The following is a 20,376-nucleotide window of genomic DNA, read 5'->3' as shown; positions in this document are numbered from 1 at the left end:
ACCCCATTCCCCGCAGACCCTGGGTCTTCGGACCGGCAGGCCGCCCCAGCCGAGGCAACGGAGCGGGTGGCGGCGGGCCAAGAGAAGGAGGAGGAGGAGGAGGAAGAGGAGGAAAAGGTGGTACAGAAAGAAGAGGAGCAGGTGCTTAGGCAGAAGCAGCGGCAGAGGCGGCACCCGGAGCTGCGCCAGGGCCAGGCCGTGGCCAGCGTCATCATCTACCGCACGCTGGCCGCCCTGCTGCCCCCGAACTTCGACCCTGACAAGCGCAGTCTGCGGTGAGCAGCGGGGAGGGGAAGGGCAGAGCGGGGGCCTCGGGAGGGGCATTGGAGGACTCATGTCTCCCCCCCCCAACCCCGGGGCATGGGGCCAGCCCTGGTCAGACCACAGCTGGTCAATAGGTGGGCCATGGGATGGGTTGGGGCCTCTAGTGGATAGCACTGGCATGGGAGTCGGAAGGGCCTGTGAATCAGAAGGACCTGGGTTCTAATTCAAGCTCTTCCGCTTGTCTGCTGGGTGACCTTGGGCAAGTGACTTCACTTCCCTGGGCCTCAGTTACCTCATCTGTAAAATGGGGAAATAAGACCATGAGCCCCATGTGGGACAAGGACTGTATCCAACCTGATTATGTTGTATTTATTCCAGTGCTAAGTACAGTGCCTTAATGCCATTTAAATAAAGGGTGGTCTCAGCTTGTGTTTGGGAGCAGAGAGCCCATAGCCCACCCCTCCTCACAGGGTCCCCAAACGCCCCGTCATCAACACCCCCGTGGTCAGCATCAGCGTCCACGACGACGAGGAGCCGCGGCCACGGGCTCTGGCCAGGCCGGTCACTGTGCAGTTCCGACTGCTGGAGACGGAGGAGCGGTCCAAGCCCATCTGTGTCTTCTGGAATCACTCCATCCTGTGAGCCCACCACAGAGGGGCCCCAGAGGGGTCACAGGGCGGCCACAGGGGATCGCAGGGGGCCACAGGGGACTGGGGAGCGGAGCGGGACCTCAGGATGCAGGAAAGGGCTGGGGGCAAGGGGGGTGGACACTGGGGGCCCGAGGATGGCGAGGTGGGTCTCACCCTGGGCCGGGGCTGGGACAGATCCTGGAAGTGGAGGGGGTGGCATTGGGGCTTCTGGTGCCAAAGGAAATGGGCATCTCCAGGGCCAGTTCCTGGTGACAGAGGGCAGGGGCCCAGAGCTGCCCACGGAAGTGCATACTGGGCACTTGGAGGGGGTCACCACAAGCCCGGGACTCTTGACCCCTGAACCCCCGTGACCTCCTCGGCCTCCAGGGTGAGCGGGACGGGCGGCTGGTCAGCCCGAGGTTGTGAGCTCGTGTTCCGCAACGAGAGCCACGTCAGCTGCCAGTGCAGTCACATGACCAGCTTCGCAGTGCTCATGGACATCTCACGAAGGGAGGTGAGGAGGTTCGGGAGGGGCCAGGGGCAGGAGCGGCAGGTGTCCCTGCAGGGGTCTGAGGGCTGGGGCCATCCAGGGGCAGCTGGAGCAGGGGTGTTCCTGCCCCCAGGGGGTGGAGGTAGATGGGGATGGGGTCCTGGACAGCCCCTGTCCCTTGCCTGCAGAACGGGGAGATCCTGCCCCTGAAGACGGTGACGTACACGGCCCTGGCGGTCACCCTGGCTGCTCTGCTCCTCACCTTCCTGGTTCTGGCTGCTCTGCGTGCCCTGCGCTCCAACCAGCATGGCATCCGCACCAACCTGGTGGCCGCCCTCTTCCTGGCCCAACTGGTCTTTCTCCTGGGCATCAACCAGGCTGACCTGCCCGTAAGACCCCCCCGCCCTACGGTGTCCTGCCCCCCCAACTCCTCTCCCACATTCTCCCCCTGAATTTCCCTCTGTCCCATCGAGGAGTTGGCTGGACCTCAGGTGTCTGAGCCCCCAGTGCCAATGGACCCCAAGTCCCATGTTTCTGGGGCCTGAATGCCACAGACAGGCTCCTGGAGCCCCATGCCCAGCCCTAGCCAGAGTCCCCTAGTGCCCACCCAGCAGCCTAGGCAGGGCTCCAGGCCTGGGTCCCTCCTGACCCTCCCTTGGGCCCCTGTGCATGCCCCCTGTGCCCACAGTTTGCCTGCACGGTCATTGCCATCCTGCTGCACTTCCTGTACATGTGCGCGTTCTCCTGGGCCCTGCTGGAGGCCCTGCACCTGTACCGGGCGCTCACGGAGGTTCGCGATGTCAACGCTGGACCCATGCGCTTCTACTACATGCTAGGCTGGGGCGTCCCTGCCTTCATCACAGGTAGGTCCTGGCCCCGGGCCCCCAGGTCCTGGCTCTCCAGGCCCACCTCCACCATGTTTTCTATGGCCACAGGCTCCCTGGGTTCATCTCCCCCATACCCTTCGAGTCATTGACTCCCTGGGCCTGCCCACCTTCACCACACTGCTGTAACCCCTGGCTCCCTGGGCCCGCCTCCCATAGCATAGTGGATAGAGCATAGGTCTGGGAGAAAGAAGGTCATGGGTTCTAATCCCAGCTCCGCCATTTGTCTGCTGTGTGGCCTTGGGTAAGTCACTTCACTTCTCTGTACCTCAGTTACCTCATCTGTAAAATGGGGATTAAGACTGTGAGCCCCAGGTGGCCCAGGGATTGTGTCCAACCCGATTTGGACACATTGTGTCCGATTGTGTCCACCCCAGCGCTTAGTACAGTTCCTGGCACACAGTAACTACTTAAATACCACAATTACTATTATTAGTAGTATCCCCTGGCTTCCTGGACTCGCCTTTCTCCCACCCCTTGGCTCCCTGGACCCACCTCCCTCACATTCCCTGCCTCCCTGGACCCACCTCCACCAGGTTCCATACACTTTCCCCACACCGCAGGGTCCTCCGCACCATAAGGTCTGCGAGGATTCCACCCAACCCCTCGCCCACCGCTTCCTGCGGACGGCATGATGGAGGGGCGCTAGGAGCTGTGCCCTCTTGGAGGCCTTGGCCCCCAGTAAGGGTCGGGCAGCTCGGTCAGCGCTGTCCCGGGCCCTGCCCGACCCTGTGGATCTGGGCCGCCTGACCCTTACTGGCCCTCCCACCGACTCTGGTGTCCGGCAGCCTCTATCTCTCCCCTGTCTCGCCAGGGTTGGCAGTGGGGCTGGACCCAGAGGGCTACGGGAATCCCGACTTCTGCTGGCTCTCCCTCTACGACACCCTCATCTGGAGCTTCGCCGGCCCTGTGGCCTTCGCCGTTTCGGTGAGTGTCTGCCATGGGGAGGGGTGGTTGAACACGAGCCCCTCTGCAACTCGGGTGCCCCAGCTAGGTCCAGGACCATCCCCCAATAAACACTGCTGGTATCTGCTCGCTGGCAGGTCTGGCCTTGGACTGCAGTGGGGGTGGGCCTGGCCTTGGGGGCGGGCACACTGGATTTCCCCAGGTATGACGGCCTCTCACCCTCCAGATGAAGCAGCGTAGCTTAATGGAAAGAGCACGGGCTTGGGAGTTACCACTTGTCTGCTGTGTGACCTTGGACAAGTGATGATGATGATGATGTTGATATTTGTTAAGCGCTTACTATGTGCAGAGCACTGTTCTAAGCGCTGGGGTAGATACAGGGTGATCAGGTTGTCCCACGTGAGGCTCACAGTTAATCCCCATTTGACAGATGAGGGAAACTGAGGCACAGAGAAGTTAAGTGACTCGCCCACGGTCACACAGCTGACAAGTGGCAGAGCCGGGAATCGAACTCATGACCTCTGACTCCCAAGCCCGGGCTCTTTCCACTGAGCCACGCTGCTTCTAGTCACTTAACTTCTCTGTGCCTCAGTTACCTCCTCTGTAAAAGGGGGATTAAAAGTGTCAGCCCCACGTGGGACAACCTGATTACCCTGTATCTAACCCCAGTGCTTAGAACAAACAGTACTTGGCACGAAATAAGCGCTTAACGAATACCATTATTATTATTATCAGATGAGCGTTTTCCTCTACATCCTGGCAGCCCGGGCGTCTTGCGCCGCTCAACGCCAGGGCTTTGAGAAGAAAGGCCCAATGTGAGTGGGGACCCAGGGGAAGGGGACCGGTAGAGGGGTTTGCTGGTTCCGGGAGAACCTGGGGTGGGAAGGGGCTGGTTTTGCTGGAGTCGGTGGAACCAGGTCCCTCGGGGCAGGATCGGGATGGGGTGCTCGCCAGCTGGTGCTGGGTGGGGGCGGGGGGCGCTCAACCGGTTGGCATTCGGTCTCCCCGCAGCTCTGGGCTACGCTCGGCCTTCGTGGTGTTGCTGACGGTGAGCGCCTCCTGGCTCCTGGCCCTGCTCTCAGTCAACAGCGACTCCCTCCTCTTCCACTACCTCTTCGCAGCAGCCAACTGCATCCAGGTACCCCCCTCGGCCCTCTGGCTCCCCTTGCCCCCGCTGCCCTCGCTTCCTCCTGCGCCCGGCTCCAGGGTTGTCCCAGAGGGCACCTTCAACCAGGCCCTGCTTCTGACATCCTCTTTCTATGTGCCCCCTACCTCTCCAGGGCCCCTTCATTTTCTTCTCCTGCGTGGTTCTGAGCAAGGAGGTTCGCAAGGCACTGCGCTCAGCCTGCAGCCGTAAACCGGGCCCTGACCCTGCCCTCGCCACTAAGTCCACCCTGACCTCGGTGAGCCTGAATCTGGGGCCGGGGGGCCGGGTGGGCGGGGGGAGAGGGGGTGGTGCGGAAGCCCAAGGGATCGAGGAGAGGAACCGAGGCTTCAGACTGGAGTTTAGAGGGACTGTCTCAACAGGAAGTTTATTCACTCATTCATTCAAGTGTATTTATTGAGCACTTACTGTGTGCAGAGCACTGTACTAAGCGCTTGGAATGTACAAGTCGGCAACAGATAGAGACGGTCCCTGTCCTTTGACGGGCTTACGGTCTAATCGGGGGAGACGGGCAGACGAGAACAATGGCAATAAATAGAGTCGAGGGGAAGAACATCTCATAAAAACAATGGCAACTAAATAGAATCAGGGTGATGTACATCTCATTAAATAAAACAAACAAAATAAATAGGGTGATAAAGACATATACAGTCGAGCGGACGAGTACAGTGCTGAGGGGGTGGGACAGGAGAGGGAAAGGGGGGAGAAGAGGGTTTAGCTGCGGAGAAGTGAAGGGGGGGTAGAGGGAGCAGAGGGAAAAAGGGGGGAGCTCAGTCTGGGAAGGCCTCTTGGAGGAGGTGAGTTTTAAGTAGGGATTTGAAGAGGGGAAGAGAATTAGATTGTCGGAGGTGAGGAGGGAGGGCGTTCCGGGACCGCGGGAGGACGTGGCCCGGGGTTCGACGGCGGGATAGGCGAGACCGAGGGACGGTGAGGAGGTGGGCAGCGGAGGAGCGGAGCGTGCGGGGTGGGCGGTGGAAAGAGAGAAGGGAGGAGAGGTAGGAAGGGGCGAGGTGATGGAGAGCCTCGAAGCCTAGAGTGAGGAGTTTTTGTTTGGAACGGAGGTCGATAGGCAACCACTGGAGGTGTTTAAGAAGGGGAGTGACATGCCCAGATCGTTTCTGCAGGAAGATGAGCCGGGCAGCGGAGTGAAGAATAGACCGGAGCGGGGCGAGAGAGGAGGAAGGGAGATCGGAGAGAAGGCTGACAGAGTAGTCTAGCCGGGATATAAAGAGAGCCCGTAGCGGTAAGGTAGCCGTTTGGGTGGAGAGGAAAGGGCGGATCTTGGCGATATTGTAAAGGTGAGACCGGCAGGTCTCGGTGACGGATCGGATGTGTGGGGTGAACGAGAGAGACGAGTCAAAGATGACACCGAGGTCGCGGGCCCGAGAGACGGGAAGGATGGTCGTACCATCCACGGTGATAGGGAAGTCTGGGAGAGGATGGGCTTGGGCATAGGGTTCAACGTGGGGCTGGGAAGGGTCAGAGGGAGGGTTTCCAGGTCACTGGAAGGAGACTGGAGATGGGTTGTGGGAGCGATGGTATGAAGGAGGGGAGTGTGTCTATCTAGTTGGAGGAAGCATCAGGTCCAGGATCCAAAGGGTTTTGTGGGAAGAAGACGGTGACTGAGGGGAATATGGAGTCAGATGGCATATGGGGTCTTGGAGGGGGATTCAGGGCATCAATCAATCAATCAATGGTATTTATTGAGTGCTTACTGTGTGAGAGCATTGTCCTAACCTTGGGATTGCACAGCACAACAGAGCTAGTAGACACATTCCCTTACCACAAGGAGCTTACAGTCTAGTGGGGTAGACAGACAGTATAAACAGATGAATTGCGATACAAACGTCAGTGCTTTGGGGGTTAGGGTGGGCTGAAGATCAAACGCACAGCAAGGGTATCACCTAGGGGATGGGATAGGGAAAGGTGTAGGGTGACCAGGGATTCGAACAGGGAATGGGAGAAGGGAGCTGTCTTCCCCGCTCCTGGCTAGAGTCGGGGGTGGCTCTTGGTGACATTTCTCTCCTCTTTGCGCCCTCAGTCCTACAATTGCCCCAGCCCCTACGTGGACGGCCGCCTGTACCAGCCCCCCTATGGAGATTCGGCCGGCTCCCTGCACAGCGCCAGTCGCTCTGGGAAGAGCCAGCCCAGCTATATCCCCTTCGTGCTCAGGTGAGCCGGTCGGCGACTGGACGGGGCCGGGAGCTGGGGCAGCGGCCTGGGGAGGACGGGTCTGGATTCCCCCAGCCTCAGTGGCTCCCTTGACCCCCAGGACCGTGCCCGGGAACCCCACAGGTCTGACCCAGGATGGCCAGGGCCCGGGGGGAAGGAGAGCCGGCTCTACCCTTTGGGATGCGCCCCGAAAGGCTTGCATGTGATATTGCCGGGGGTGTGGGTTGGGGGCTGAGTGGAGGGGGAGACGGGGTTCCCCACAACCTGGTCTGCCTGCCCCCAGGGAGGAATCGAGCCAGAATGCCAGCCTGGGCCCGGTGGGCCTGGGGGACCCCGGAGGAAGCGGGTACCTGGAGACCAAGGACCAGCAGCGCGGTGAGTGGAAAGGACCGTCTCCCCCAGAGGTCTTTCGGGCCCAACCAGGTGGTCCCGGGGGTGGCAGGGAGACCCTGACCGCTCGCCCTCCCCATCCTCCGCAGAGCCGGACACGGATTCGGACAGTGACCTGTCTCTGGAGGATGACCAGAGCGGTTCCTACGCCTCCACCCACTCGTCGGACAGCGAGGAGGAGGAGGAGGGGGACGACCTAGGCGTGGACCCCGCCTGGGACAGCCTGCTAGGCCCGGGGGCCGAGCGGCTCTTGCACAGCACTCCCAAGGGTGCGGCCCGCGGAGTGACGGGCTGCCCGGGGGTGGGAGGGGACAGGGGGAGAGGACCAGGGGTGGCCCAGCTGGAGGGCAGGGTGGAGTGAGCACCAGCCACCTGCTGAGGCTCTCCACCGGGTCCCCTCTTCCAGCGGAAGGCTGTCCGGCCCCCTCCGTGCCCCACTGGCCGGGGGAGTTGGGGACGGCGACTCCGGAGGGCGCGAGGCCTAGCGCGGAGGACCGGCCCCGGGAGAACGGCGACGCCCTGCTCTCTCTACCGGGTCTCGCTGCCCAGCCCCACAAAGGTGAGGATCTCCCCGGTCACCCCAGATTGGTCACGTCCAGATCTGTGAGCCACCTCCTTCCCCTGACCTCATTCACTCAAACGTATTTATCGAGCGCTTACTACTACTAATGATGGTATTTGTTAAGCGCTTACTATGTGCCAAGCCCTGTTCTAAGCACTGGGGTAGATACAAGGTCATCAGCTTGTCCCACGTGGGGCTCGCAGTCTTCATCCCCATTTTACAGATGAGGTAACAGGCACAGAGAAGTTAAGTGACTTGCCCAAAGCCACACAGCACCTTTAGACTGTGAGCAGGTAGGGATGGTCTCTATCTGTTGCCAAAGTCTCCATTCGAAGCACTTAGTAGTAATAATAATAATAATGATGATGGCATTTGTTAAGCGCTTATTATGTGCCAAGCACTGTTCTAAGCACTGGGAGGGTTACAAGGTGATCAGATTGTCCCACGTGGGTCTCATAGTCTTAATCCCCATTTTACAGATGAGGGAACTGAGGCCCAGAGAAGTGAACAGACTTGCCCAAAGTCACAGATGACAAGCGGCAGAGCTGGGATTAGAACCCATGACCTCTGACTCCCAAGCCAGGGCTCTTTCCACTGAGCCACGCTACTTCTCCAAGCAGAGTGCTCTGCACATAGTAGCGTGCTCTGCACATAGTAAGCGCTCAATAAATCCGATTGAATGCATGAAAGAATAGGTGGTGGAGCCGGGAGTAGAAGCCATGTCCTCTGACTCTCGAGCCCGTGCTCTTTTCACTAAGCCAAGCTGCTCTGTGCAGAGCGCTGTACTAAGCGCCTGGAAGGGCACGATACGATTAGAGAAGCGGCGTGGTTCAGTGGAAAGAGCACGGGTTTGGAAGTCAGAGGTCGTAGGTTCGAATCCCAGCTCTGCCACTTGTCAGCTGTGCGACTGTGGGCAAGTCACTTCACTTCTCTGTGCCTAACTCATCTGTAAAATGGGGATTAACTGTGAGCCTCACGTGGGACAACTTGATTACCCTGTATCCACCTCAGCGCTTAGACCAGTGCTCTGCACATAGTAAGCACTTAACAAATAACAGCATTATTATTAGGGAAGCAGCGTGTCTCGGTGGAAAGAGCACGCGTTTGCGAGTCAGAGGTCGTGGGTTCGAATCCCGGCTCTGCCACTTGGCTGTGTGACTGTGGGCAAGTCACTTCTCTGGGCCTCAGTTCCCTCATCTGTAAAATGGGGATGAAGACCGTGAGCCTCACGTGGGACCACCTGATGCCCCTGTATCTCCCCCAGCGCTTAGAACAGTGCTCGGCGCTTAACAAATACCAACATCATTTTATGATAAGCAGACACGTTCCCCGCCCACGACGAGCTGACAGTCTTTTCCTTGGCGGGGGGGGGGGGAAACGAAGCCAGGCTCTGCCCGGGATTGTGGGAAGTAGTTTGAAAGGGGACCCCCCCGCCCCCCGGCCTGTGCCCCTTCCCCACTTTTGCCGCAGGCATCCTGAAGAAGAAGCGCCTGCCCCCCATCAGCGAGCAGAGCGGGGTCCCGAGGCTTCCCCCGGAGGCCGGGGCGGGGTCCCCCCAGGGCTCGTCGGCCAGCGAGAGCGGACGGGGCTGCCCCCCGCGCCCCCCGTGCCCCCCGCGCCCCCCGCGCCCCAGCCTGCAGGACCAGCTGAGCGGGGTCACCCCCATCGCCATGAGCATCAAGGCGGGCACCGTGGACGAGGACTCGTCGGGCTCCGAGTGAGTGCCCGCCAAAGGGCGCGCGGGGCCCGGGAGGGGGGCGCTCCACTCGCTCCGCCCTTGAAGCCTCTTTATTGAACGCCTACTGAGTGCGGGGCACTGTGCTGAGCGCTCGGGAGAGGCGACCGTAGCGGGAAAAAGACGCTTTCTCCGTCCACGCCGAGGCCCGCGGGGGTGGGCATGGGGGGGGGGGGGGACGGTTCAGTCATTCGATCGTATTTATTGAGCGCTTACTCTGGGCAGAGCACTGTACTAAGCGCTAGGAATGGACAATTCGGCAAGAGATAGAGACCATCCCTGCCCAATCACGGGCTCACAGTCTAAACGGGGGAGACGGCAAAGCGAACCAGAACAAGTCAAACCTTGGGGTTGGGGGCTGGGGGCAGGGGCTGGGCCTGGGGCTTTCCTCCTCCTCCTCCTCCTCGCTTCCTCCGCTGCTCTCCAACTAACCCGCTGCTGTCGCTTTTCCTCTCCTGCCTCTCCAGATTTCTCTTCTTTAACTTTCTGCATTAACCCGGGCCCGGCCTTGCTCACGCCTCCTCCGTGTCTGTGCTCTGTCCCCGTGCCCCCCCCACCCCCTCCCCGCCCCCCAGCAGCGACGAAACGTCCATCTGAGGAGCACCCGAGGGGGGTTTGGGGGGGGGGAGCTGATCGCGGCCCCCCTCTCCGGCCCCCCACCCCAGCCACAGCTCTCCTTCCCTCTCCTCCCCGGCCCTCACGCACTTTGGATCCCCGGGCCTGGGAAAGCCGAGGAAGTGTTTTTTCAGAAAAGAGGAAGAAAAAGGCTAGAAAAAGGAAAAGAAAAAAAAAAGGAACCTCATCAATGCTGCATCTTCAGGGATGAACTTTTTTTATATACGCTGCAAGGCGACTCCCTCCAGCGTGAGGCTGGGCTGCCCGGCCCGGCCCCCGGGAGAGGGGAGCTTTCGGGGGGGGGGCGGGAGGGGTCTCGCCCCCTTCCCTCCCTCCACCACCAAAAGGAAAGGACAAAGCCACCCCACCCCTTCCCCCTCCTCGCCCCCCACGCAGTGGGGGCGGAAGGCCGGCCCCCCGCGAGCAGGACTGTCTCCAACCCAGGGACTGACCAAAGGGTCCTGGCTTCCAGCCCGGGAGAGAACATGGTAACTTCCCCTGCCCCCCACCCGCCCCCCACCTTCTGCCCAGGTCCCCTTTCACCCTTTGCAATGCCGACAAGCAAGTCCCGTTGCTTGGCTTCGCTGGCCCCAAGGGGCTTTTTCTTTCTACTTTCACAGCTGGTGGGGGCAGCCTCGGTTACCTTCCTCCAGGCCCAGGGGTGGGGGCTCGAATGACCTAACCCTGCCCACCCCCCTCCAGCTCCCCCCAGCCCCTTGGCTGTGCTTCCCCCCTGCAGACCTCTACACGCTCCCCGTTTTTCAGGACTCCCTCTGTCCCCCACCCCTGGACCCTTGACACGTTCAGTTTTTAACCCCTTCTTGGAATTGACACCTTTAAATCGAACGCACCCCTTGCCCCCCCCCCCCCCACCTCCCCTCGACCCTTGCGAAGAGATAATATATTTTTAATTTATTTGCATTTACCCTTGGAGTGAGATCAGAGCGGCTCCAAGGCCTTCTTGAAAGCCCCGCCACCGAGTTTTTGGTTTCGGATGTATCCCGCTCAGCTAATCCTTCCCCCCTCCGCCCCCCAAGTTCGTTTCATTGCGGCTCTGCGGGTCTGCCCGCCGCCCGGGCACCCAAGATCTCCGTCTGGGCTGAGGGAAGGAACACACCGACGGACGGATGGATGGTGCTGGCCCTCTGGCCCAGCTCCTATCTGAGCCCGAAGTGGGAAAACAGGAAATTTGTTTTAAGCTTCCCCTCCTCCATCCCCACCCGCAATTCCTGCAAAGGGTTAAAAATTCAACCTTTTTTTTACTACTGCTGACTTGACTTCACACACAAGACGCTGGACTTGAACTTGACTCTCCGCCTCATCGGATTGTACAGTCGGACTTGTCGATGTAAATAACGTCAGGCTGGATTTTGGCATCCCTGAATAAACTCTAGCTCTCGGCAGGCCCAAGCGCTGCCGGCCCAAGTCCTCTGTCCCTGGTCAAAGGGAGGGGGGCTGCGGCCAAAGGATGTGACCTTGGAGGGTCCCGCTTCGGTCCCCAGGAGCCAGCAGTCACTGGCCGTGACCACCCTCCCTTCCCCCAGGGACCCAGTTAAAGACCTAGTTCACATAGCCAGGGCCCCAGGCAGGGCAGGAGGGGGGCTGCAGAAGGCCCGGCCCCAGGGCAGAGTGAACGAGTCGAAGGACAGGAGCTGGTCCTGAGTGGACCCTACCCCAAGAGAAGCTCAGTGGGGAGGGAGCATGGGGGTCCCTAACTACTCCACCCATCAGGCCAGCCTAGCCCAGCCGCTTCTGGTTTCCTCTGGGAAGGAGAGGGAAGGGCTTAGATCCTCATCACTCCTATGCCTGCAGAGGCCACTTGACCCTTCAAAGAGTTGGTGCCGACTATTCTAGAGAGAGTGGGAGGGCCTGAGGAAGAGGGCCTAATGCTGGGATTAAGGTTAAACTTTGTAGGAATGCATCTGGCCCCTCTCCTTTAGTCCCTGGGGCCTGGGGCCTGGCTGGGGTTGGGGGAAGAGGAAGCGCGTCAGGGATTTAGGGGTAATGGGGTCCACTCCAGGGTGGCACGGGGGAGGGGATCGCTCTGGTGCTGGCAGAGAGAGAGAGAGACACTGGGGCCCAGCAGGATCACTGCCCTTTATTAAGGCTGGAGGCCTGTCACAGAATGAGAAGAGTCCCAGGGCAGGCACGGTCAGGCACTTAGCTGGGCAAAGTGTCCTGGGGAGGGCACCGTCTTGCGAGGGTCTGTGCCAGTTTGGGGTGTAGGCCTTGTGGACGACACCCATCCCCGGCTCCTGGGTTGCCCCGGAGGTGGGGAAGCACCAATGGAAAGAAATCACATTAAAACACCTCCCTCAGCCCCAAGTTCCAGGAGACCCAAATGGTCCCTGTTGGGCTGTTGGGGGTGACAGGGTCCAGTCTGGGCCCGGGAGGTCGGGGCGGCTCGATTCCAGAAAAGGCTTTAGACCATTCGCCTTCACTTCCCCACCTGCCGCTTCATTTGGACCCAGAAAATTTCCACCCTCTTCCCCCCCTCCCATCCCCTCCCTCCCTGCTGCGTAGCCGTTCCCTCGCTGACCAGCGGCTCCTCCCTGGGGCACTGGGCTGGGCTCGGAGGGTGGCTTGGAGGTGCAGCTCCACGGTGGAGAGGGAATGGCGGTGGGGAGGGAGGACACAGCCGGAGTGATGCTGGAGTGACTCGGGGGCCTCAGTTCCAGCCTCTTTACCTACGGCATCAGAAACGAGGCGTGAGGCGCCCCCCCGGTCCCCAGAAGCCCCCGCTCCAGGCCCCACGGTGAGAAAAATGGGGTTCCCACACAGGCAGCTCCACACCATCCCCACTCTGGGAGAGCACAAGCGTGTAGGAACTCGTGGACAAGGCGGACCCCTTGGACACCGAGGGTCAGTCTGTCACTTGGGGTCCGGCCCTGAGACAGGGAGACATCTGCAATGCGGGGGGAGGGAGGGGAAGGGAATCTCACCTGGGCGCCGGGATCACCACCTTCTTGGGGGCCTGCAAGTGGCTACAGCTGACGGGCCGCTGGGGAGCAGGAACTTTGGGGGAAACAGAAATGGATCGGCAGAAAGCTCCAAAGTGGAGGAGAGAAGGCAGTGCTCTGGGCTCCAGGAAGGTGACGGGGAGGGGCCCACGTGGGAGTCCGCTGGGAGGCTGGCTGTCGGGGGAAATCCCACTCTCCCCCACCTCTCTTACCTCTGTGCCCGGCTGTGCCGGGCCTCAGCAGTCCCTTCCGAAGGGGCGGGCAGACGGCGGGCCCGCTGCCCCTCCCGGTCGGCGCTCCCCTGTTAGCGAGCAGAGCTGAGCCGCTGGGCTTGGGGATGGCCGTGGGCACGGGGAGGCGGCTGGGGGCAACTGCGCTCGTGGCCCGGGAGACCCGGGACGCCCGCGTGGCAGGGTTGGAGGGGAGCTGGGGGCCGACCGCTGACTGCTCAGCGGAGGCTGGACCTAGTGGGACAGAAAACTTGGGAGTTGAGGCACACGGAAGCTCATAGGTCGCGTGCCCGCTCACCGGTGACGTACCCCTGCCCTTCTGAAGGCTGCACTCCAACACACACCCAGAGGTTCCCACCCACCTCTCGGAAGCCTCGTTGTACAAGCTCCGGCCGAAGCCCCTTCCCGCTGTTCGCCTCCTCACCTGGGGCGGCTTTCCCCGTGGTCCCCCCCCTGCCCCGAGCCGGGGGGCTGCTCCGTGTGAAGCTGGTGGAGGCCGGACCTCTGCCTGCGGGGCCTGAGTGTCCGCCGGGCCCCTCCTGCGAGGTGGGGAGAAGCAGAGCGGCAGGAAGGGAATAGGAGGGGGCCTGTGGAATCTGTTCCATGATGCCCCGGGAAGCTGACCGTGGGGTCGGAGGGCAATCCCAGGGCACTTCCAACCCAGACACATCCCACCGGGGGTCCTCCCAGGGAACGGCAGGGAGGCCAAATTGAATCCCAGCTTCAGGTGACACGAGGCCCATAATAATAATGATGATAGTACTTGTTAAGTTCTTACTATGTGCCAAGCACCGTTCTAAGCACTGGAGTGGATACAAGTTAATCAGGATGGACGCAGTCCCTGTCCACATGGGGCTCACACTCTTAATCAGCATTTTACAGATGAGGCTACTGAGGCCCAGAGAAGTTAAGTGACTTGCCCAAGGTCACACAGCAAGACATGTGGCGGAGCCAGGATTAGAACCCAGGTTCTTCTGACTCCCTGACCCGTGCTCTATCCACTAAGCCACGCTGCTTCCCAAGTCAAGACCCCCCCCCTTCCTTCCTCAGGTGCCTTTCACCATTCCGGCTCCTGCTGAACTCACCCTCCTGCTGCTGGCGGTCCTCTTCCCAGCCGCAGGTCGGAGACTCCTGACCAACCCTTTTTTCTCGCTGCTCCGGAGACGGGAGGCCAGGCCCCCGGGGGAGGGACCCCCTCTGGGGGAGGGAGTCCCCCGGAGAGAGGGGCCGCCCTGGGGCGAGGAGCCCACGGTGGGCAGTAGGGCGCGAACGGGACTGTCCTTCACCACAAAAGTCTCCCTCCGGGGGCTGGGCTGAGCCCTTTGCCTCCCCTTGGGCTCTGCCGCATTCTCTTGCTCCTGCAGAGCGCACTGCTCCAGCTGAGCCGCCAGCTGGTTTGCCTCCTCCAGGATCTCCTCCAGCTTCTCCGGGCTCACAGGGCCCCAGCTGAGCCTGAGCCCGCACCCCTGGGGCGCCGGAGCCTCAGGGTTCGGGTCACCCTGGGGGGTCAGGCCCCCCAAGACTGGCTTCCTAGGACTCAGCACCAACCCGGGCACCTCTTCTTCCTTGCCGCTGGGTCGGAGAATAGAGCCGGGAAACTCAGAGTCAGGCTCCAAACCAGATAGGGAAAGGCAAGGGAACGGCAAGAAGTGGGGCTGGGTGCAGGGAGCCAGCATCACGGCTTGGGTCACGGTCAGGGGGGACGTCAGGATTTTGGGTTAAGGGGCCGCCCCAAGGTGAGCCAATGTATCTGTCCAGCATTAGGTACCTGTTGCCCTAGGAGGCTGCCTCTAGCCCCCTCAGATTTAGGCAGGTCACTCAATCAATCCATCAATCAATGGCATTTACTGAGCACTTGCCATGTGCAGAGAGCTTTACTCTGGTCCCTGTTCAAGGGAAGTGGCGGGTTCCTAGCGGGCCGATCCTGCTGACAGGATCTCCGGCCGGCAGGAAAGGAGCGCTTGGGAATAAAGGGGCCACGTGGTAGGGTGAGGGGATCTTACCTGCTGGGAGGCGAGGGCAATATGCTGAAATCGAGCGTTTCATCTCCGATGAACTTCACATCTGCTTGGTAGAGCAATTGTAGCTCCTGTTGACTCTCCCCTAGACCCCCATGCGGGCTGGGCCCAGCTCGGAAGTCCAAGGTTTGGTGGAACGACCAGACCGGCCCAAGGTTGAACCCGGTGGGGTTTGGACCCGGTTCAGATGCCTCCCAAGTGTCCCACACATCAAGCAGGGGGTCCATGGGACTATTAGGCCAGAAGAGAACAAGGCCTCGCTTCCCGGGCTATCAACCCATGTACAACAATAACTGTGGTAACTGTGGTATTTAAGTGCTTACTGTGTGCCGAGCACTGGAGTAGAATCCAGATAATCAGGTTGGACACAGTCCCTGTCCCACATTGGACTCACAGTCTAAGTAGGAGGGAGGACAGATATTGAAACGCCCTCAGTCCTCAAATCTGAAAAAGACTCTCCCCCCTTCAAAGTCTTACTGAAAGCAAATCTCCTCCAAGAAGCCATTCCAGACTTAAGCCCACTTTCCTCTTCCCCCACTCCCTTCTGCGTCACCCTGACTTGCTCCCTTTGTTCTTCCCCCCTCCCAGCCCCACAGCACTTATGCACATATCTGTAATTTATTTGTATTGACATCTGCCTCCCCACCCCTAGACTGTAAACTCACTGTGAGCAGGGAATGTGTCTGTTTCTTGTTGCGCTCAGTAAAGTGCTCAGCACACAGTAAGTGCTCAATAACTACAAATGAATGAAGGAAGTTTACAGATGAGGGAACTGAGGCATAGAGAAGTTAAGGGAGTTGCCCAGGGTCAAAGCAGACCTTGGTGGAGCCAGGATTAGAACCTAGGTCTTTCTGACTCCCAGGACCGTGCTGTTTCCACTAGGCCACGCTGCTTCCTGCGGGCGGCCTGGACTACAAATCTCAGAAGCCCAGCAGGCAACTGTACCAGTCTGGTAGAACCATTCTCTCCCTTTGCGCTCCCGCCCCTCCCATCACCCTCCTCAATTCCAGTTTGATTCACCTCAATTCCGGTCTGGCTCAACACCTGAATGCTGCAGGACCAAGGTGCAAGACAGATCAGACCCTCCCTCCGCCCCCCCATCTCTGGCCCTTGAGGAACTCTGCTGAGAGTGAGATCTTCACAGTCTGGCTGTTCAACCTCAGCGTTCAGCTCCTTACCTGCCTCCGAGACTGCCATTATCCCCTGGGCAGAAACTGGAGTGAGCTGGGATCTGAGTGGAGCTGAGTGGGAGAGGGAGAGATGGAGAGAAAGAGAGAGAGTGTGAGGCTCCGGTTGGGCGTCCATCCAGCCCTTGGGTGGGAATTTCCCAGTCTCGTGCAGCTCCAACCCAAGCAGTGGAAGTCAGGGTCTCTGGATGGCAAGGGGATATCCTGTACTGAGCACTCCGGTCATTCATTCAATCGTATTTGAGCGCTTACTGCGTGCAGAGCACTGTACTAAGTGCTTAGAGTGTACAGTTCGGCAACAGAGACAATCCCTGCCCAACAACGGGCTCACAGTCTGAAAGGGGCAGAAAGACAACAAAACAAGGAGTCAGGCATCAGTACCATAAAGAAAAATAGAATCATAGATATATACACATCCCAGAACACAGTGTGAGCAGGCAGCATTTAACCATAATATGCATATTTTTGTGGTATTTATTAAGTGCTTACTTATGTGCCAGGCACTGTACTAAGAGCAGGGATAGATACAAGCTAATCAGGTTGGGCACAGCCCAACATAGGGTTCACAGTCTTCATCCCCATTTTACAGGTGAAGTTACTGAGGCACAGAGAAGTTAGGTGACTTGACCAAGATCACACAGCAGACACACGGCAGAGGCAGGGTGAGAACCCAGGTCCTCTGACTCCCAGGACCATCCTCCTTCCACTATTTGTAAAAGGGGGATTACGACTGTGAGCCCCACATGGGACAACCTGATAACCTGGTATAATAATAATAATGTGGGTATTTATTAAGCACTTACTATGTGCCAAGCACTGTCCTAAGCACTGGGGTAGATACAGGGTAATCAGGTTTTACCACGTGGGGCTGACACCTTTGATCCCCATTTCAGAGATGAGGTAACTGAGGCACTGAGAAGTTAAAAGACTTGCCCAAGGTCAGCCAGCTGACAAGCAGCGGATCAGGATTAGAACCCATGACCTCTGACTGTGATTAACAAATACCAACATTATTTATTATTATTATTGTTAAAATGGGTCTGTGAGCCTTATGTAGGACAACCTGATGACCCTGCATCTCCCCCAGCGCTTAGAACAGTGCCCTGCACATAGTAAGCGCTTAAATACCAACATGATTATGATTATTATTATTAAAATGGGACTGTGACCCTCATGTGCTATCGCTATTATTGCTATTGTTCTTGTCTGTCCGTCTCCCCCGATTAGACCGTAAACCCGTCAAAGGGCAGGGACTGTCTCTCTCTGTTACCGATTTGTCCATTCCAAGCGCTTAGTACAGTGCTCTGCACATAGTAAGCGCTCAATAAATACTATTGAATGAATGAATGAATGAATGTGGGACAAGCTGATGATCCTGTATCTCCCCCAGCGCTTAGAACAGTGCTCTGCACAGAGTAAGCGCTTAACAAATACCAACATTATTATTATTAAAATGGGACTGTGAGCCTCACCTGGGACCACCTGATGACCCTGTATCTCCCCCAGCGCTTAGAACATTGCTTTGCACAGAGTAAGCGCTTAACAAATACCAACATTATTATTATTATTATTATTATTATTATGAATGAATGAGGGCCCCGCCCCGCGTCGCGCGCCCTACTCACCCAAGCCGAGCCGCAGGCGCCGCGCAGGGGGCGTAGCCCCATTCAAACCCACCTGGCTCCGCCCCCTCCGCCTAGCGCGGGGCTATGATTGGTCCCAGCCGATCGGCCCGGACCAATGGGAGGCCTGGAAGCCCGGGGGGCGGGGCTGGAGTGGCCAGGTGCGCGCGCAGGTCCTCCCCTTAACCCGCCCCGCCCCCGCCCTCAGCGAACCCCGGGAGGGGGCGGGGCCCCAGGAGGAGCGGCCCGCGGCGGCCGGCGTTCCGCGCATGCGTGGCTTGTCCCGGTCCAATAGTAGTCATGGTAACAGTAGCACAATAACAATAATAATAATAAAGGCATTTGCTAAGCGCTTACTATGTGCCGGCCTCCCAGTAGTAGTCATGATAACAGTAGCATAATAATAATAATAATAATAACAAAGGCATTTGTTAAGCCCTTACTATGTGCCGGCCTCTCAATAGTAATCATGATAATAGTAGCATAATAATAATAATAATAAACAAAGGCATTTGTTAAGCGCTTACTTTGTGCCGGCCTCCCAATAGTAGTCATGATAATAGTAGCCTAGTAATAATCATCATCATAATAATCATCATCATAATAAAGGTATTTGTTAAGCGCCATGTGCCGGCTTCCCAATAGTAGTCATGATAACAGTAGCATAATAATAATAACAATAACAATAATAATAACAACGGCATTTGTTATGCACTTACTATGTGCCGGCCTCTCAATAGTAGTCATAACAGTAGCATAATAACAATAATAATAATGATAATGATAAAGGCATTTGTTAACGCTTACTATGTGCCGGCCTCCCAATAGTAGTCATGATAATAGTAGCATAATAATAATAATAAAGGTATTTGTTAAGCGCTTACTATGTGCCGGCCTCCCAATAGTAGTCATGATAACAGTAGCATAATAATAATAACAACAACAATAATAATAACAAAGGCATTTGTTATGCACTTACTATGTGCTGGCCTCTCAATAGTAGTCATAACAGTAGCATAATAACAATAATAATAATAATGATAAAGGCATTTGTTAAGCGCTTACTCTGTGCCAGCCTCCCAATAGTAGTCATGATAATAGTAGCATAATAATAATAATAATAACAAATAATAATAATAAAGGCATTTGTTAAGCACTTACTATGTGCCGGCCTTGCAATAGTAGTCATGATAATAGTAGCATAATAATAATAATGAAGGCATTTGTTAAGTGCTTCCTATGTGCTGGCCTCCCAATAGTAGTCATGATAACAGTAGCATACTAATAATACTGATAATACTACTAATAATAAAGGCATTGTTAAGCGCTTACTATGTGCCAGACTCACAATAGGAGTCTTGATAACAGTAGCATAACAACAATAATAATAATAATAAAGGCATTTGCTAAGAGCTTACTATGTCCCAGCCTCCCAATAGTAGTGGTGGTAGCAGTAGTATAATAATAATAATAACAATAATAATAATAATAAAGACATTTGTTAAGCACTTACTATGTGACGGCCTCCCAATAGTAGTCATGATAATAGTAGCATAATAATAATAATAATGATAATAAAGGCATTTGTTAAGCACTTACTGTGTGCCGGCCTCTCAATAGTAGTCATGATAGTAGTAACAAAAAAATAATAAAAATAATAATAATAAAGGCATTTGTTAAGCACTTACTATGTGCCGGCCTCTCAATAGTTATCATGATAACAGTAGCATAATAATAATAATAATAAAGGCATTTGCTAAGCGCTTACTATGTCCTGGCATCCCAGTAGTAGTGATGGTAGCAGTAGCAGAATAACAGTAATAATAATAAAGGCATTTGTTAAGCACTTACTATGTGCCGGCCTCTCAATAGTAGTCATGATAGTAGTAGCATCATAATAATAATGATAATAATAATGGCATTTGTTAAGTGCTTACTATGCGCCGGCCTCCCAGTAGTAGTCATGGTAGCAATGGCATAATAATAATGATGGCATTTGTTAAGCACTTACTATGTGCCGACCTCCCAGTAGTAGTCATGATAATAGTAGCATAATAATAATAAAAATAATAATAATAATAAAGGCATTTGTTAAGCGCTTACTATGTGCTGGCCTCTCAATAATAGTCATGATAACAGTAGCATAATAAAAGTAATAATAATAATGGCATTTGTTAAGCGCTTACTATGTGCCGGCCTCCCAGTAGTAGTCATGATAATAGTAGCATGATAATAAAGGCATTTGTTAAGTGCTTACTATGCGCCAGCCTCCTAGTAGTAGTCATGATAGTAGTAGCATAATAATAATAATGATGACATTTGTTAGGCACTTACTATGTGCAAAGCACTGTTCTAAGCACTGAGGGGGATACAAGGTGATCAGGTTGTCCCACATGGGACTCACAGTCTTAATCCCCATTTGACAGATGAGGTAACTGAGGCACAGAGAAGTGAAGTGACTTGCCTAAAGCCACACAGCTGACAGGTGGCAGATCAGGATTAGAACCCATGACCTCTGACTCCCAAGCCCATGCTCTTTCCACTGAG

The 20,376-nt window shown here is 56.6% G+C and overlaps 2 protein-coding genes and 1 long non-coding RNA gene across 3 annotated transcripts in view; 1 reads left to right on the top strand and 2 right to left on the bottom strand.

Annotated features, from left to right (window-relative positions):
- CELSR2 (cadherin EGF LAG seven-pass G-type receptor 2) overlaps window positions 1-9,990 on the top strand; it is a gene marked incomplete at its 5' end in the record, with an annotated part of 44,418 nt that extends 34,428 nt beyond the window's left edge. The window contains 15 exons of the mRNA XM_039912511.1: window positions 17-275; window positions 735-902; window positions 1,281-1,407; window positions 1,572-1,772; window positions 2,072-2,246; window positions 3,082-3,194; window positions 3,909-3,988; window positions 4,185-4,311; window positions 4,454-4,576; window positions 6,380-6,510; window positions 6,794-6,885; window positions 6,990-7,169; window positions 7,307-7,459; window positions 8,933-9,179; window positions 9,665-9,990. Coding sequence (XP_039768445.1) covers window positions 17-275; window positions 735-902; window positions 1,281-1,407; window positions 1,572-1,772; window positions 2,072-2,246; window positions 3,082-3,194; window positions 3,909-3,988; window positions 4,185-4,311; window positions 4,454-4,576; window positions 6,380-6,510; window positions 6,794-6,885; window positions 6,990-7,169; window positions 7,307-7,459; window positions 8,933-9,179; window positions 9,665-9,692 — 2,204 coding nt within the window. The remainder of the gene's footprint in view (window positions 1-16; window positions 276-734; window positions 903-1,280; window positions 1,408-1,571; window positions 1,773-2,071; window positions 2,247-3,081; window positions 3,195-3,908; window positions 3,989-4,184; window positions 4,312-4,453; window positions 4,577-6,379; window positions 6,511-6,793; window positions 6,886-6,989; window positions 7,170-7,306; window positions 7,460-8,932; window positions 9,180-9,664) is intronic.
- A 1,900-nt stretch (window positions 9,991-11,890) lies between these two features.
- Window positions 11,891-13,232, bottom strand: LOC120638525. The gene is made up of 3 exons (XR_005660219.1): window positions 12,985-13,232; window positions 12,755-12,827; window positions 11,891-12,499 (listed from the first exon to the last, which is right to left on the bottom strand). It is a non-coding gene; the product is annotated as an uncharacterized LOC120638525 (long non-coding RNA).
- Window positions 13,233-13,277: 45 nt separating this feature from the next.
- PSRC1 (proline and serine rich coiled-coil 1) lies at window positions 13,278-16,256 on the bottom strand. The gene is made up of 4 exons (XM_007660113.3): window positions 16,199-16,256; window positions 15,006-15,066; window positions 14,088-14,574; window positions 13,278-13,541 (listed from the first exon to the last, which is right to left on the bottom strand). The coding sequence occupies exons 1-4, from the start codon at window positions 16,215-16,217 to the stop codon at window positions 13,278-13,280; spliced, it is 831 nt and encodes a 276-aa protein (XP_007658303.3). The 5' UTR covers window positions 16,218-16,256.
- Window positions 16,257-20,376: the final 4,120 nt, after the last annotated feature.

The sequence above is a fragment of the Ornithorhynchus anatinus genome, chromosome 7 (genome assembly GCF_004115215.2).
Source record: "Ornithorhynchus anatinus isolate Pmale09 chromosome 7, mOrnAna1.pri.v4, whole genome shotgun sequence".
Classification (NCBI taxonomy): domain Eukaryota; kingdom Metazoa; phylum Chordata; class Mammalia; order Monotremata; family Ornithorhynchidae; genus Ornithorhynchus; species Ornithorhynchus anatinus.
The sequence above is the reverse complement of the archived record's forward strand: the minus strand, read 5'-3'. Positions and strand labels throughout refer to the sequence as shown.

Bases quoted from the DNA above. Each gene is read 5' to 3' on its own strand.
- PSRC1 (XM_007660113.3), bottom strand. The intron at 14,575-15,005 runs GTAAGATCCCCT...TCTCCGACCCAG, and splicing joins TTGCCCTCGCCTCCCAGCAG to CGGCAAGGAAGAAGAGGTGC. The intron at 13,542-14,087 runs GTGAGTTCAGCA...CCCACCTCGCAG, and splicing joins GGACCGCCAGCAGCAGGAGG to GAGGGGCCCGGCGGACACTC.